We start from the raw sequence: 17,014 nt of genomic DNA on the forward strand, positions 1-17,014 counted from the left end.
TGACCTGGCAAATCAAGCGCTTTTACACTGCCCCCAAGGAGATGCACAGATGATCCCAGCTAGTCACAGAGTGATGTCAGTAAAAGCCCCAGAGCTCCTGGTTCATCCCGAATGGGAACCCCGTGTGAAACGGGTCACGGAGCAATTCCCACAGGTCTGGGCAAGAAGCAAACTGGACTGCGGGCAGATAGATGCAGTAGTTGTGATAAAGGGGCCCGACCCCCTCCTCAGCAGCAGTATCGGTACCCTGTGGAGGCTGAGGACAGCTTGTGGGACACAGTGAAAACCCTGCTGGAGCAAGGGGTGTTGGTGGAGCAGCAGAGCAGTAACAACGCTCCACAGCTGGAGGCTCGGCGATGCATCTAATCAGAGTTTAACCTTTTGCAAGTTTCTCTTTAAGGTGACATCATCTTGGCAAGGACGCATGTCATGAAAAGCTGTCTGTAAATGGACTTGCCTTATAAGGGCCGTATCAAAAATAAAAGCTTGTATAACCAGGCAAAATCTCCTGCAGGAAAAACAGGGGTGTGAGAAGAGCCTTGCGCGCTCTCCGCGCACACCGAGAGCTCGCTGCACAGATGGGCTCAACACAGCATGTTTGTCGGCTCAGGGCAGCGAGGCATCACTGGATCTTTAGGCTGAAACCACAATTTGGTGCTTACAGTTCCCACTTAATGCCAGAAAATCAAGAGAAACGCAGATCTTCATGAAATAAAGCTCTTGGATACGGGCAAAGGAACTCTTTCCATGTAGCCTCAAAACTCCCTGTCTGCGCTCCACATCCACGGGAAGCAGCAATCAGCAAGGAGAGTGTGCGGATACCATGATCTCGGAGCCCACAAAAATTAGACTAAAATAGAAGAAAAAGACAAGGGTGAACATCGCCACAGAGGTGTATTCCTGCGTCCTGGGGTTCGCAAGCTGCTAACAGAAACAGGGAAGGAAGAGGGATTGTTTTGGCGGGGTGGAAGAGTGTTGTGCTAAGAGATCTGCTGGAAGGATGAGATGGAAAAATGGTAAACATTTTGCAACTAATTAAGAGCCGTCTCTGCTAAGTCGTGCCAGTTGGCTTCTCCATTTGAAAAGACACAGTAAATACATTGAAAAGCCTCTCCCACAATCTTTACTCAAAGAAATTACAGCTGTATCTAATTCAAAGGAAAATAATGTACTTTCTGTGAAAAAAAAAAAATCCATTGTTACACTGCCAAAGCCAAAGAAACGTCTAGGAAGGTGATTTGAATAGTCTGTCCTCCCTATTTCATATATACACAAAAATTCACTTGTGTCTCCAGATTTTCCTGGGCTTGACACTTGTGCAGAACTTGACTTTGAGCTGCTGTCGTCACAGTTCAGGGGGACCTTTCCTAAATTTTCTTCACTTGGGCACAGAGCAGAGCGCTCTGTGGTAGGCAGAGCAGAGCCACTCTTCCGTGTTTCCCTTTCAGATTCCACAAAACTTCCCGAGCACATGCAGCACAAACCCTTGCATGAGCCATTTCTCAACTTAGTGGATAAACTTAGTGCATTAGCTACTTCAAACAAGAGCAGTCTGCTTTCTTCTCTAACCTTTACCAAAATACATCTTAATTTTCTCATTTAAAAGGAGATGCTAATAGGATCTGACTCCATTTTGATTACAATACTCAAACCTAAGCCAGTCTTTTCCAGAAAGGAACAACCAATGTTCCTAGAAAAGTCTTTGGCTTTTATGGAAACAATCCTGCTGATTTGAAGATTTTAAGAAGCTACATCTGACCGCGTTTGCGAGCGGGGCAAGGCAGGACCCAGCTGCAGCAGCTCTGCTCCGTGTCCCACGGCAATGGGAAGACGAGCCGGGGCCGTGAGCGCCGCTCACTGCCTCTGCGTCATGAGCTCCTCCAGCGCCTTCTCCCTGTGGTTCTCGCAGAGCAGCAGCACCTCCTTGATTTCGTTCTGCTGGAAACCCATGTCGTTGAACTGGGCCAGGAGATGCAGGAATTCGGCTGCCTGCAAAGGGAAGGAGGAAGAGAGAGGAGCGGTTTTATCCTGGGCTTTTTAAAGCAGATTCACCTCGATGTCACCGCAGGGCCGGATACGGCGGCAGTGGATTTGGGCACTGCCAAAAGCAGACGGGCGGGGGGCAGGCATACACAGGCTAGTTTCTAAAAGCTGTCCTTTACTCCAACTTCTTTCCACAAGAAATACTTAATAAAGCGAGACTCTATCTTCACTTGCTGCTCATAAAATTAAATGCGAATTCCAGGGAAGTGTTTGTGCGCATTGCAGCGCTATTACACCAAACCGAGGAGAGCCAGTAAATACAATCTGGATTTTATTTGCTCTGCTTTTCTCCTCCTTTCCTGAAGATGGGTCTCCTTGCCACAATGTCCCACCTGGAGCCATGTTCTCAAAAAATGGCCGTTTGCCCCCCAAAAAACGAGGAACACCCACTTCCCATGGGCCGTGCAATGCTGCACAGCAGCGTTGGGCACCTGCATGCAGCAGGGCAGAGCAAGGGGACCTGTTCACCCAGGAGGCCCCGGAGCACGTTCGGGGCATGGGGACGCAGCCCTGGGCACCATCCCGCTCTCACCTTCTTCTCCGAGTACTGGAACATCTCCATGGCCTCCTCCACCTGCCCTTCCTCGTAGCCCTGCTTCAGCAGCCGGTCGCAGGCACGCAGGTACCCCAGGAACTGCGGGAGAAGACACAGAGGGTTAGGGCCACGCAGCACCGATGCTGCACGGATGCCTCCCTGCCCACGTGTCGCTGCTGGGAGCCTCGTGCCTTTCCACGAGGTTCTTCCACCAAAGTCACCGGCTCTCGCCGCTTTGGGGTGGGTTTTCAGGGAGTCGGGAATGCTGCGGGGCAGATCCATCCTGTCCAGCGCGTTGTGGCATCTTGGACCTCCCTGGCTCTCCCAACAAAGCAGAGGGAGGACGGGAGGCAACCAAAGATACACACTGTCCGAGATAGAGTCATGATCCAGCGGCTAGTTTGGGGTTTTATTCCTTAAAAAGCAGGTCCTGCCCGTCTCAGGAGCCAGGTGTGCCCTGACCTCTCACTTTGATGTGCACATGGCCCGGCGGGCCGGGCCCTGCGCCCACCCCGGGGGAGGCCTGTGCGCTGTCATTACTGAGGGTAAACAGTTATTTTTGGCCTTCCCCGCCGTTCTTGGAGTGCTGACAGCACAATTCCAGCGGTATCTTTTAAATGCCGCAAGAATCATTCCCTGTCCAAAAACATATGTGACGGACGATAATAAATGAACTCTGCTATAGCAGGAGGGAAAAACAAGAAGTCCCCACGTGGAGCAATGGATGTGGCCCCCGGGGTCCCCCTGTACCGCAGCGTTTCGGATGAGGGCGAACAGACTCGGGTCTCCCCAGGCCCCATTGCAGCCATATCCTGGCCAAGCAGATTCAGAGAAAGGCGCCAAAACACTCAGAAAATCTCCCAAAGTCTCCCCCAGGTAGGCTAAGTGGCTATTTCTCCAGCAGCAGCAGAGTAAGAAGGAAGTTAAAAATATATATACAAGCTTTAGAGAGTGACTTGTTAAATCCAGCGGGAGTTATTCACTGGTCATGTGCGTTCCCAACCTGTTTATATTTTCCTTGTTACCTTGCTAAATAAACCCCAGTGTCGCTGTCATTCTCTTGCTCTGCATTAGCAGCAGCAGCCGCTCTTTGTGTTCATGGGACAAGTCTTGGCAATCCCACATTTCCTCAAGCTGAGCATGAAATCTCCGCCGTTGTCAACTCAATGTTTATATATATATATATATATATTATAAAAAAAGGAAAGCCTTTGAGACAAACAAAAGCGGGTTTTTAAACATGATGACCTGCTAAGCTCTGGGGCTTAGCGTGGGACTCATCCTCTGCTGGGAAGGAGGATCCCGCTCACGCTGGGAGGGATGCGCTCCAGCACCAGCGAGTTGCAGTTCTGCTCTCCCAGGCTGGAAGGTGCCCTGGTTGTGGAATAATCCCAGAGGAGGCATCTCTGGAGAGCCCCAAAATTGCTTCACAACCTGCTCCTCGCAATCACGTAACCTCAAACCCCTGTCCTGGTGGAGCAGGGCACCTCTTCAATGCCCTGGTGCTGCTCGACATGACAGACAGCTTTTCCCATCAGACGGGCTTGGGCAGTGAGTTGAAGTAAATCTCTTCCTGAGTGCTTTTTCTTTATTAAGTCTTCCAGGTTTGCACTTCCCATGGAAAGGCTGGTCTCTGGGAGGTCCCTGCTTCTGCGAACTGGCTGCTTAAGTAGAGCAGTGTTGGGTTTAACGGCCCTCATTGCCTCGACCCACCTGGAACAGTGCAGAGATGACATCTGCCAGCGAGGATGGGGAGCACCGGGAGGAGAAAAAACGGGAAAACCCACCAAAAACCCAAACGATAGCTCCCTCACAGAAGGATGGGGGAAAATCCACCTCTCGCTCGGAGCCAAGTTCAAGCCAAGGAGGGGTAAAGCCAGCGCTGAGGTCCCCAGAGCGCTGAGCGCACAGGGACAAGTGGCTCTCCAGCGAGATCACAACCAACGTGCTTTTCTCATGCTGCCGCTAACGGGCCTGCTAATTAATTGCCGCAAGCACTGTCATCAAAGATGTAATGTCTACAGAGGCGAAGAGGCTGGGGAGTCCCCGCGCTGGTGGGAATGGCTGATGAGAGCCTTGCAGGAAGCTCTGCAGACTTCGGCTGAGGAAAACGAGGAGCAAATTTGTGTGGAGGAGGAAACGCAGCAGCTCTTGCATTTTGCTGCATTACTGACTTTTCAGGGAGCTCCATGGGTGTCCATGGAGGGAGACGGCTCCGGCAGAGCGCGGCTCGGAGGCGGCTGATGTGGTGGGCTGTGTTCCTCGGTAACCCACCTCCATCCGAAGCATGTGCTGCCGGTGACGTGCGGAGGGAGAAGCTGAGGAGCTGCAGCCATCTGTGGGGTCTGATCTCAGCAGCGCGCCCGGAGCTCCGGGGATCCGTGAGGCTTTTCCATCCTCCGCTCCCATAAGGGTCGGTCATCGCCCGTGACTCTTCATCCTCATCCTCCTACCACACCGCGGCAATGCTAACCCCCTCGGAGCCTTTCAAGGAGGTTCTTCCCCCAAAACAGAGCCAGCATTGCCTCTTTAAGGCTCAGCAAAGCTTGCTCTCTGCACCCGGGTGGGTTCTCCCTGTTCTGCTCGACACTGCAAAGAAATTGAGCAATTTTTGGCTACCATCTGGCGCCACGATCAATCTTCCTGTTTGAAGCTGTCATCGTCACACATTGAAACCCTGCGTGACACCGACGAGCAATGGAGAGCGTCCACGGCTCTTGTTTTCAAACTTTAGTTGAAACATATTTTCCAGGGAGGACTCAGCCTAATTTGGTAGTTTCGCACTTGAACAAGAAGCTTCCAGAGCAAGGCCTTACATTTTAGCTTGATTTTCTTGGGCATAATGCAGGCAGGCAGGACCTTCTGGTGATGTTGGGACACAAGGTAGACCTTGTAGTCCAGTGCACTAATCATCTCTCAGAGGACGCCGAGATACACGACGCCAGGGGAAACAGCTTCCCATCCAAGTCAGCAGTTTCTCCCTGTATCCCTAATGCTTCCCCATACTCGCTAAACTTCATGGATCAAACGAAGCTCCGGCTTAGAGCCCCCTCACCTCCAACAGGAGCAGGATTGGGAAGGCTGGTGCAGCCCAGGGCAGGTGGTGCCTTGGGGGTGATGCCAGCACAGAGCTGGGATCTGCGTGATGCAGCGGAGCAGCTTCCTACCTGGACCAGGACATGGACCAGGACCAGGTAAGGCACATCTGCTACAGCTACCCTTGGACCACATCATTTATATATGTATACATAATGTTTCAAAGCAAAATCCAGATGAGCAGAAGGGCTCCCTCAATGAAAGGGGCTACAGCTGCAGCCCATGAGCCAAAGGCACCGCTTGTGCGGAGGCAGAGCTTGCTCCAGTGCGGGAATCTTGTGTTTTGGAGAGAGACCAGACAAATCTGGGCGGTATTTACACAGTCCCGTTCTGACAGGATGAGCCATGGAAATAATCACATGAATCTAAGGGGCTGGGGAAAACAAAGAAAAATGATGTGCGAAAAGTTTCCATATAAGGGGGCAAAATCTTTGCTTCCAAAGGATGCTAGGCTTTGTACAACAGATTCAGGGGCAGTGCTACCCAGCCAGTTTTGCTCACCGAAAAGCTGAAGGCAACTCATTGCAATCTCACTGCAGCAAAAGCAAAGATGTGCAATCTAATAAAAGGCCCCACAGCCCGAGTTCTTACACCAAAGTGGAGAAATGCCTACATTTCCCCAAGGGCAGCTAGAAGTTCGTCCCTGAGCAAAAAAAAAAAAAAGGAGTGTCACGCTTTTCCTTTACCAGCTCCTTTGCAGCTCCACCAACCTGGCTTAGGCTCTGCTTGCCCGTCTTCTGGAGGGTGAGGATGGCTTTGCGGGCCGGGTAGCCCAGGGCGATCACGGGCTCGATGAGGTCGCGCTCCTCCTGGCTCAGCGCCGCGAGCAGGTCGGCCGCCGAGTCCGGATGCGCTCGGTGGGACGCGAGGGGCCGGGCGGGCGCCGAGGCCGGCGGGAGGCAGGCGTAGGGGCTGAGGGACTGAAAGGCAAACGGAGAAACGGGGACGTTTCAGGACCTTTTGGGGACCCCGACCGCGGATTGCTTCCCAATGCTCTCCGGAGGCAGCGGGTATCTGCTGACATTTAATAACATCGCTTTGGCATTTGGCTGAAATTTAATTCCTAGAAACTTCTATCCTTGCCTTGGTGCTCACCTTGTTTGGAGGCTTTAGCTTTCAGTTTGGCGCATTTAATGCAAGAATTGGCCAGATTGGGGCAACTGGCTAGTAATTAGTTGCAGCAGCTGCTCAGCATACAAATACACACAGGCATTTAGCCTCTCCTTCGTTATACTACGTCTAATACAACTACATATAAATAACACAGCCTCACATGAGTCTGATGGTTTTAATTGCAGATCTGAAGGAATTTGGCTCATAAATCTCTGGGGCAGCTGGATGAAATGTGATGTTTTAAAACACTGCGACTCAAACGCAAGGCAGCTGAGCGCAATGCCTGCTCCATCATTTCACTGTCTCTACGCTCAGCGACCAGTCTTTATAGCAGGACTGCAAGTCTAAAACTTCTTCAGCTTTTCTTAGAGGGAAATTTAAAAGAAAAAAAAAAGAAATAAAGGAACCGGGGGGATGGAGAATCTCCGCTGCCGCCCGCCTCCCTCCCTGGCGCGCGGCGCTCACCGCAACCGTGGGTTTGTGCTGCTTGATGGGCGGCATGGAGGCGGCGGAGGCCGGCGCGCGGGGAGGAGCCGGCGTCAGCGGCCCCGGGCACGCGGCGGCCGAGCGGTATTTACAGTTCCTGTTGCTGCGGGGATGCTGGTGCAGGGAGGACAAGGTGAAGGCTTGTTTCTTCTCCGCGTAAGCCCTGTTCAGAGGATGCACCAGAGCCGCCAGCTTCCTGCGCGCCCCTTCCAGCTCGTTCTTCATGTTGTTGAAGATGACCATGGACCTCCTCTGCCTGGCCGGGTCCGGGCTGGCCGCCTCGCGGCAGCCGCTCTCCAGCGTGGGCTCCAGCAGCCCCGGGGACGTCTTGGGACGGGCTTGGTGCAGCCAAGCTCTGCCCGTGGGCCTCCTCGCGGCTCTGTCCTCCTTGTTGTTCTCCTCGCAGGAGGTGGAGGACGCCTCGTCGTCCTCCGAGGCCTCATCCTCCTCGGAGAGCCAGGCCTCGCTCTCCGTGTCGGATACGGCGCCGCGGCTCACGCTGAGGCTCACGCTCCGGCGCACGGGGCCGGCGCCGCCGTCCTTGCCCCTGCCCGACGCCTCCTTGCTCTCCGCAGCCGCTCCGTAGCCGTCCCGGGGGTCCACCAGGAGCAGCCAGCACGGGGGAGCCGTGGGGAGCACGTCGGAGGCGGCCCCGTGCCGGCACGTTTGCTGCAGCGAGGCGGCCTCCAGCCAGTAAAGCACCTTCCTCTCCAGCGAGAAGTCGTGCTGCGGAGGAGCAACGCGGGGTTATCGGAGCTGCCCGGAGGCGCCGCGCGCCCCAAGGGCTCCGTGAGCCCCACACCTGCTCTCTGGGAGATCAGCCGGCGCTCGCTGGGTCCGTGCAGGGATCCCCAGCCCTGGCCCTTGGGAAACGCCACCCGCAAGGTGATTGCTGCTGCCAGTCCCATTTCAAGCCCTGCTCTAGGCTGTTTTTGCACCTTTGCACCCCAGAGGGACGGGAAGGGACAAGTGGAGGGTCCTGCAGCAGCTCCCTCTCCAGCTCCATCCCTGCGGACCAGGCGGCTCCGCACGGGAGTCGCTCCTGGCACCTCAGCAGGTCGCAGGGCAGAGGAGCCGCTTCCATGTCTCCTGCCTTAAAATATCTTTGTGGCTTAAATCCAAGGGTTTCCTGGAAAAAACGAGTCCGTGGGTCCCAGCGCTCTCCAAACACACCTCCCTCCCCGGCCTGGCAGGCGAGCACCTTCCCCGGGCGCGAATGGTGCTTTGCTGCTCTGCACAGAGAACTTGTGCACTGTGACGAGGAGGGCACCAACCACAGCACCCCCGGTGCTTCCAGACCGCGATGCCCAGCAGGACGCGGCCTCCGGAGAGCCGGGAGGGAAGTGCGCTGACCCCACCTACGGGCGAGACTCCTTAAGGCCCGGACTGAGAGGAGAAGCATATCCCAAACGGCTGAATGACGCCCTGGTGTCTCCCATAAACCAACCTCCAGCTGCTCCACGCAGACACAAAAGGGTCGAGCCCAATCCCGGAGCACGGGTGGCTCAGCCCGATTTCTAGGCTGGGGTTTAATGTTGCTGCAGAAGCCGCTGCAGCCCCGGGTGCAGGCTCCAAACCAGCTCAGCACTCGATGCGCTCCCAAAACCCCACGGTGTCTCCTGGTCCCGCGCCGGTGGTGACCCCGCACTGCCCAAGGTTCCCAGAGCGGGGCCTGAAGCTTGTCACGGGGATATAGATATAACTCCCAAAGAAAATACCAGCCTGCAACTCTCAACTTCCCCCAAACTTCAGGTTTGGAGAAGATCAGGAAAAATAATGAACCCAACTCAAGCCCTTCCATCCAGCATCGCAAATCCCCCTCACCTCTGCCTACTGCAGAGCATCAGTGACGAGGAGAAGGATGTTGAGGAGAAGCCTTCCTCCCTGGAAATACCACCAACCTCCCTTAACCTCCTGCAGGAACGGCCTTGGGTCGGCTCCCGGCTTACCATGGTGCTCACGAGGAGCTCGGCGCAGTCGGGAACGTCGATGGCTGGTGGGTCAACCAGGCCGCCTTGTCCCACCACGTCACCCGCCAAGCTCTGGGCCGCCCTGAACGGGACCCCATCCAGGTAGCTCATCCTGGCGGCGGGGAGGTCGGCTATGAGAGGAAGGAGAAACACGTAAGGAAACGCACAGAGGTGGCATTGCCAAACCGTGGGGTCAAACAAGCCACTTTAAGGCCAGAATAGCTCTTAAGAACTCACTGGTCACTTTAAGCTTGCTATTTTTTAGCTCGGGAATGGCAGTGGAGAGGAAAACTTCTGGAAAAGGGGGCATGGAAAATATTACTGCAGTAATGTAGCCATCGGTTCTGCACAAATGACTCAATTTAGTAAAAAATAAAAAATAAGCCGCTACTTGTTGCATGAAGCCCTGAGTCCCTTGCTTCCCAGTGATGACAGCAAGCAAAATAGTTTCCTTTACACAGCGTTGACTGGCAAAACCTGATGGCAAGTCTTCCAGCAAGTCCTGGAATCTAAAGCCTGTGCCTATTTTAAAAAATTTCCAAAGCAGCAGTCCTCAACAGTCTTTCTGAAGACATAAAAAGTAAATATTTGGCATTGCAGCAATATCCGCAGAAGTGCTTTTCCTTTTATTTTTCTTTTAAAAAGAAACGGCTCCTGCGTGAGGGAGGATAAACACCCCGAAAAGAGGAAAGTAGCAGGATGCGTGTGAAGGACACAAGGCTGCGCCTTGGGTGAGCCTGAAAATAAGGCTCTGCCATGAAGCCGAGGAGGGCCCTGAGCCGCTTTGCTGGCCCCGCACGTGGCCGGCGGTTAATGTGCTCCGGGCGCAACGTGCCCAGGTCCCGTGGCCATCCCGGCCATCTGCTCTCCCGCGTAAGAGGGCTCAGCCGAGGTGCCACCTGCGTCAGCAGCGGGCAGGAACACGCGTGGGAGCACCCACGGCCGAGCCCCACGCATCGAGGGCACCCGCAGACACGGCCCTGCAGGGAAAAAGCCCCGGGTTAACGCGTAGGGGATGAAGCGACCGCGCTTCCCGGCAGCACGTCCTATCCATCATTGCCAACGGGCATCAGGTGCAAAGGAAAAAGGCTCTTGCTGTCCTAAAACAGATTTACTTCTTTCTAAATGCAACTTGGATGGATGAAGACAGGTAGGAGCAAACATATCCAAAGGAAATAACAAAATTTGGTGCTGACGGGGCTGAAATCCATGTAAAAGTTTCCATAAGGCACAGGCTTGTTTACAGCCAGCCAGCTGGGCTTTCTTTAGAGCCCAACGTCAACAGAGTTAAACCCACATCAAAGCCCAGCTGTCCTCACACGGAACCAGAGCACCCTATAGCTCAGTAACATCAGCTGCCCTTTTGTTAAGGTGCTGCATTATCCTCCTGAACTTCTCTGTACAAATACTGCGGTTAAAAAAAGCCTCCTGCAAATGTTCATCCCCAAAGCAGCTATTTAGGAAAAAAACCACACACCCTCCTCGGGGTGAGGAGTTGTGACTGTGGTGATGCTCTTAGATAGGAATAAAAGACGGTTGCTGATAAACCCCAACTGATACCAAAAAGCATCTTCTGCAAAAGCCTCAACCTCAGCTGCTCGGTGCCAGCCCTCGCCACCTTCGCTTTGCAGACACAGGCTGATAAACACACAGCAAAACACAAAATTGCACTGGGACAAGGGAAGGGGGAGCCTGCAAAGGGGCCTTGGAAACTCCTCCCAAGCCCCTCTGTCCCCTGGGTTACAGTGTAATTTAAAATACTATGAAGGATGTTACCATGCTTGGACAAATTTAAATGTTAAGACTAATATTAAATTTGCATACAACTTTTTAAAGAATCAGCACACCATCTCACAAGTTTTTTTTTTCAGTTGTGATTTTAAATCTTCCCCTTTCATCTGTAGCTTCAACATCTTACAAATAATACAAAACCTTCTAATGCAAACATCGTCAGATAGCAGCAAACATTTAAAATAAACCATATCAAGCTTGTCAGCTAAATTCACACATCGTCAGCTGGCACTTTCAAGTCTTTTATAAGGAATGTAAGTCTATCCTCACCTTCAGACGCTCTCATGCACCTCTTTCACACAACAGAGCAGCGCTGCTTTGCAGGGATGCGTGGCCACTGCTTAAGTCTTTAAGTTCTTGCACAGTCAGACCAGCGTCTGACTTACGTTTCTGAGTTTTAAGATTACAGTAGCTTAAGGGGTTAGCCTGTCTCACCAGATGTGCTGACGGGATAAGTAGCCTAGCTATTTAAGCAAGGCATCCTCCGGTCACCAAGCTCCCTGCATCCAAAGTGCAGCTTCTGCGATTGTTTTTGCACTATTTGAACTTTTGCCTGATGTAGATGTGACTTAGGGTATCACAAAGCTGAACTTTGGGAGAGGGATGGGGAGGTGACGAGGCACCCGAGCGCTGCCTCCTCGGTGAGTTACACAACGCTGCGAGGCGAGGGGGGTAACGAGTGGGAAAGATTCCATCCATTCCCACACAGCAGGGATGACTGCATCCCTGGAAAAATTCCACTGCAATCTATCTGCAGAGACCAAAAAAAGCCCCCAATCCATATGGCCCGTCACCGTTTTAAGCAAGTTGGACAGAACACGGAAGGCTTGGAAATCCAAAACCCTCTGACGCCTGGCGAGAGGTGGCAGCTCCTTCGCACAAACCTTCTGCCCGCAGCTCTCCTGACAGCAGGGATCACATCTGATGCCAGCTACTAGGGTAATTTTCTCCCTTGGAGCAAAGATGCTTCTAACAATACAAAACAAAAACAAAATATCATTTTTTATCTATTTATTCAGTACAAAAAAAAAACCCTTACAAAAACAGAGATGCATTTTTTACATCAAGTATGATCTCTGCTAGATAAGAATGGCTATATATTACATATATTATACATACCTATTACATATAGGCAAAACCACTAAGTTAGATTTCAACTTTGGATCTTTTTTTTGGTTTGTTTTCCCCCAAGAAGGAATATTTATCAAATTTATATATATACATATATTCACATGACTGTCTGACCTATTTCAGCACAAGAGGAAATTTTTTCCATGCTGTGGTACCAGTTTTAGTCCACAAAAGCAAAATGTCAACAGCTGATAAAAATCAAGTTTAAAAAAATCCCCGTCTTGTTTGTATTTTAAGGATTCGTTTCAACTTGTAATATGTTCCTTCCTACTTGCAAAAACACAGCAATTACTCTGACAGTGATGCCTGACATGCTTCATTTAATAAGCAAAATATCATTCTTATTAATGATTTTTTCTTCTTCTGGAGATTTCATAATCCTGATTCAGGCTTATAAAAATAAAAGTGCCTAAAAATAGTATGCTAATAGTGGTACAAATAACTTTGTCTGCAGTGTTACTTTATTAAGTTGTTAGCAAAACGCGCAGCAGGACTGCAGTTCCAAACCACAAGATGTCTTAACAGCTTCGTACTTGCTCAGGTATTTCCCTGCAGATTCACAAGGCAAAAACATTTATTTGGCAGCTTTATGCAAGGAATTCCAGTACCTGGCTGGACACTTTACAACCAGAAAGGGGACCCAAGGATTTTCCTTCTTCTTTGGACCCTCTTTCCTCTCACAAATACACACAGCTATAACGAGCATTGCTACAAGGTGAACACAGTTGGTGATAAGTTATCTGACAGCAGTGGCCCAAGTGTCACTGGAAGGGAGACTCGGAAGAACCCAACCCGGAGGGATGCAGCTTTCTTCAGGGTGATCCGCTGGCACCAAGTACTGATCCCATTCGTGCCTTTAACAGAAAGAGCGTTGTGTGAGAGGATATCCATTCCAATTCAATTTCTTGAATAAAATTTATTACACACTCACACGCATATTTTTGCATACCAATCAACATACAAATCCACTACAAACTGTACTCTAAAACTTTCTTTTTTTCCAAAACAAATGTGAAAATTAAATACAGAGTCTTACGAAAGACATGGTGATATACAGAAGTGCACTCTGCCTCACAGTGGACTCTGTTGGATACAACTTTATCAAGCTAGAAGCAGAGAACACTTAACTAAAAAGGCAAAAAAAAATGCATCAAATATAATTATATTTGGAAGTTGAGGAACTAAAAGAACTCTGATTTTACAACCTCAACAGATGATAGTTGTCATCTCAGCTAATGAAACATTTTGTTTGTTTTTACCTGATCTGGATTAGAGCTGCTACAGAATGCTCAGCTTGTAAGTAATAGTCTCTGAAGGGCTGCAATAGATGGGCTAGAGGAAATTCATCTGTTAAAACACAGACACAGAAATTGTTCAGTAACAGAAGTTTCCAATTCTAGTAAGTCTTAGAAGCCCAACACATGCCCAACACATATACCAACTCATATGCTACTCCCCAAGCTATTAAAACTATTTTCCTATATAATATATTAAGGATTAGTTACATGTTCTGCACATCATTATCAGCACTGCTATAGAGAAGACAAGAGTACTAAAACTTTTCCTGCCTTCATCTTTTAAAAGAGGTGAACATACGGATATTGAATCTCTACAGGTTATCCGGGTTACAATTCTCAAATCACCAAAATAAAGCATCTACTGCGTGTCTGAAGGCTATCTATTCCATTTATTCCAAATTCAGCTCAATCTGCAATCTCTTCCTGCCAAAAAAATTACAAAACGAGCCTGAGGAAGTACTGATATTCTGCAGTCTATACTGAGGAGCTAATGGTTCTTCTTACCATTGCATTTAATAATTTAAAATTTAATAATTTAAAAACAGTTTAACTCTTTTGCTATGTTTATCTTGTCTTTCCCACAGAATATATGTTATTCTAGCAGATTTCTTCTTTCTCTGGCAATTCAAACCTGCATTTTAATTTAGCTCCTAAAAGTTGAAAGAAAATAAAAAACAGCTGACTGGGTTGACTCAAAAAGCAAAACTCACCTGGCTCCCCAAACAACTTGGAATCAATTTCACGTTTTTGCTGGAGAAGCTTTTCCCTTTCCTTCTTCTGCTTCTTTTCCGTTTCTCTCTTCCTTTCTTCCTCCTGTTCCCCCTCCAACATAACTCTCAGCGCCCGCTCTTCAGCCTCGTACAGCTCCGTACGGTTTTTAAGTAGAGTTCTGAGACTCTCCACTTGACTTTCAAATGCTTCATCTGCGGAGGGAGGCGGACAGACACCTAACCAGGAACAGAAGTAATTCAAGAGTTTTTAAATTCAGAAGGAGCTTTTTCACCAGACTTAAGTGAGGAGTTTGCAATAATCTTAAACAGACATAAGCGTAACCTTGCCAAGAACAACCTTGCTGTAAAATGTCTTTATCAAGGAAGAGCTTGGAAACCACAACCACTGCAGCAGCACAACCACTGCATTCGCTTTGCTATTCAGACCCTTTATAGCTATTTTGGATAACAATTTAATTAAAATCATTAATAGAGAAGCAGTTATTTTCAAGTTAGACAGTACAGAGGTTAAGACATTCTCCACACGTTGTTTCCTGTGGATCTGCATAAAAAGGTGAGTTGACACCTCACCATTTACCTTTCCTTGCAGCAGCCTCTTTCCTCAGCTTCCTCAGTTTTTCTAAGGAGCGCAGGATATCCACCATCCTCTTGGTATCTGCTTGTTTCTTCCTCACTTCAGACAAGACGCTGTCAGCAGCAGCTTTAAGTTCCTGCTCCTGGGGGGAGAAAGAAAGAAAACAAAGGAATCAGAAGGGATGTGTGAAGCAGCCCATGAAGACATGAATGAAACAGTATTTTCAGAAAGATTAGGGAAGCATGAAGGACCCAAAATGTTAGCACAACCATAGCAGAGAAATCCATCATCCATCACCAAGAGAAACTTAGTAAAGCAAGCGGAAAACACCCGTCCCAATTCCACCTTGCTGCAAATCAACACAGTAATAGCAGAGAGGTAAAGAGCATTAAATGGAGCTAAAGGGCGTTAACAGCCATGGCCGGAGCACGGGGAGCACCCGCAGAGGTGACGGCTGGCGCAGAGGCCTCCAGAGCCCTCGTGACAAGGAAAACACCCCGAATTAGAGCGTTTTCCTCCCAGATGAGGAAAGGAATCTCATGGAGAGGCGGCTTTGCAGGAACACGCAGGCAGGGTTTGAAGGGCAATAGATACAGCTCGGAATGGCAGCACACACGGCCGTCCGGCTCCGGAGCAGGAGAAGGGATGAGGGAGCCAAGCTGCCGGCTGGGGAAGGCGAGGGGACACGGAGAACGCGAGATATGGGGAAGGGCAGGGAATGCGGGGAAGGAGAGGGGATGTGGCCTAGGTGAGGTGACACGGGAAACACAAGGGGAAAGGCGAGGGGATGGCAAGAGGCAAAGGGACATGGGCCAGGTGAGAAGACACCGGGAAGGTGAGGGGATGCGGGGAAGACAAGAGGACACTGGAAAGGGGAGGGGACGTGGGGAAGACAAGGGGACATGGGGAAACACGAGGGGACATGGGGAAGACAAGGGGACACGGGGAAACATGAGGGGACACGGGGAAGACAAGGGGACAAGGGAAGGTGAGGGGATGTGGGGAAGGCGAGGGGGCACAGGGAAACACGAGGGGATGTGAGGAAGGCAAGGGGACATGGGGAAAGGCGAGCGAACATGTGGAAGGCAAGGGGGCACCGGGAAGGTGAGGGGACATGGGGAAGACAAGAGGACACCGGAAAGGTGAGGGGGCGTGGGGAAGGCAAGGGGACATGGGGAAACACGAGGGGACATGGGGAAGACAAGGGGATACGGGGAAAGGTGAGGGGACATGGGGAAGGCAAGGGGACACGGGGAAAGGTGAGAGCACACGGGGAAAGGTGAGGGGACGCAGGGAGGTGAGGGGACGCAGGGAGGAGAGGGGACACGGGGAAAGGCGAGGGGACGCGGGGAAGACAAGGGGACACTGAGGAGGAGAGAGGACGTGGGGAAGAGGACACCGGGAAGGCAAGGGGACATAGGGAAGGAGAGGGGATGTGGGGAAGACAAGGGGACACCGGGGAGGAGAGGGGACGCGGCGCAGGTGTCACCAGCCCCCGCGCGCGGGCGCCGCCCGTACCCGCTTCCTCTCCTGCACCTCGTGCACGCGCCGCGCGCGCCAGCGGTCGATGTCGGCCTCGCGCTGCGCCGCGCGGGCCGCCGCCTCCTCGCGCGCGGCGCGGGCGCGGAGCCTCCGCTGGCGCAGGCGGAGGCGGCGCCGCGCGGCCCGCGCCGCCCGCGCGCGCAGGGCCTCGAGGGCGCCGGGCTCGCGCAGCGGCCGCGCGGCCTCGCGCAGCTCCCGCCGCGCCGCCTCGGCCGCCGCCGCCGCCCGCTCCCAGCCCGCCGCGTCGCCGCCCGCCTCGCAGCGCCGCAGGGCGCCGCAGAGCGCGCTCAGCCGCGCCACGAGCGGCAGCGCCGCCGCCGCCGCCCGCCGCGCGGCCGCGGGGCTCAGGGCGAGGGCGGCGGGCGGCGGCGCCGCCGCGGGGCGGTGGCGGGACAGGAACTGCGACAGCCACAGCTCGTCGCGGCGCCGCGACGCCGCCTCCTCCTCCTCCTCCGCTGCTGCCGCCGCCGCCGCCTCGCCCGGCCCCGCCGCCGGCCACGGCGCGAAGAGCGGCGCCGCCGGCGAGTAGAAGCCGCCGCCGCCGCCCGGCGTGAAGGGAGGCGCCGGCCCCGCGGCGGGCCCGGGCGGCGGCAGGAAGGGCGGCGCGAAGGGCCCCGGCCGCGCGGCGGGCGGCGGGAAGGCGCGGAAGGGCGGCGGGAAGCGCCCGGCGAACGGCGGCGGCTGCGCCATGACGGGCGGCTGCG

At 52.4% G+C, this 17,014-nt stretch overlaps 3 protein-coding genes across 3 annotated transcripts in view; 1 reads left to right on the forward strand and 2 right to left on the reverse strand.

The window, feature by feature from the left end:
• The window catches only part of CILP (cartilage intermediate layer protein), a 115,405-nt gene that overhangs the window by 42,427 nt on the left and 55,964 nt on the right, over positions 1-17,014 (forward strand). The window lies entirely within an intron of this gene.
• On the reverse strand, positions 1,855-11,085 carry UBAP1L (ubiquitin associated protein 1 like). Its single transcript, XM_088524440.1, has 6 exons — positions 11,071-11,085; positions 9,223-9,374; positions 7,253-7,999; positions 6,385-6,594; positions 2,576-2,677; positions 1,855-1,989 (listed from the first exon to the last, which is right to left on the reverse strand). Exons 2-6 carry the CDS (start codon positions 9,352-9,354, stop codon positions 1,855-1,857), a joined length of 1,326 nt encoding a protein of 441 aa, XP_088380566.1. The 5' UTR covers positions 9,355-9,374; positions 11,071-11,085.
• On the reverse strand, positions 12,739-17,000 carry PDCD7 (programmed cell death 7). Its single transcript, XM_088535695.1, has 5 exons — positions 16,287-17,000; positions 14,772-14,910; positions 14,174-14,410; positions 13,425-13,512; positions 12,739-13,019 (listed from the first exon to the last, which is right to left on the reverse strand). The coding sequence occupies exons 1-5, from the start codon at positions 16,998-17,000 to the stop codon at positions 12,902-12,904; spliced, it is 1,296 nt and encodes a 431-aa protein (XP_088391821.1). The 3' UTR covers positions 12,739-12,901.

The sequence above is a fragment of the Tinamus guttatus genome, unplaced genomic scaffold, assembly GCF_059628265.1.
Source record: "Tinamus guttatus ecotype Peru unplaced genomic scaffold, ASM5962826v1 Tinamus_guttatus_pri_ptg000004l, whole genome shotgun sequence".
Lineage (NCBI taxonomy): Eukaryota > Metazoa > Chordata > Aves > Tinamiformes > Tinamidae > Tinamus > Tinamus guttatus.

What these genes read in the sequence shown, in the direction of transcription:
- UBAP1L (XM_088524440.1), bottom strand. Translation starts at nt 9,354, where the DNA reads ATGAGCTACCTGGATGGGGTCCCGTTCAGGGCGGCCCAGAGCTTGGCG. An exon ending in AGCACAAACCCACGGTTGCG is followed by an intron (nt 6,595 to 7,252) that starts GTGAGCGCCGCG and finishes TTTGCCTTTCAG; the next exon opens with TCCCTCAGCCCCTACGCCTG. An exon ending in TCCAGTACTCGGAGAAGAAG is followed by an intron (nt 1,990 to 2,575) that starts GTGAGAGCGGGA and finishes TTCCCTTTGCAG; the next exon opens with GCAGCCGAATTCCTGCATCT.
- PDCD7 (XM_088535695.1), bottom strand. Translation starts at nt 17,000, where the DNA reads ATGGCGCAGCCGCCGCCGTTCGCCGGGCGCTTCCCGCCGCCCTTCCGC. An exon ending in AGAGGCTGCTGCAAGGAAAG is followed by an intron (nt 14,411 to 14,771) that starts GTAAATGGTGAG and finishes GTTCCTGGTTAG; the next exon opens with GTGTCTGTCCGCCTCCCTCC. An exon ending in GCAGCTCTAATCCAGATCAG is followed by an intron (nt 13,020 to 13,424) that starts GTAAAAACAAAC and finishes TTTCTGTTAAAG; the next exon opens with GCACGAATGGGATCAGTACT.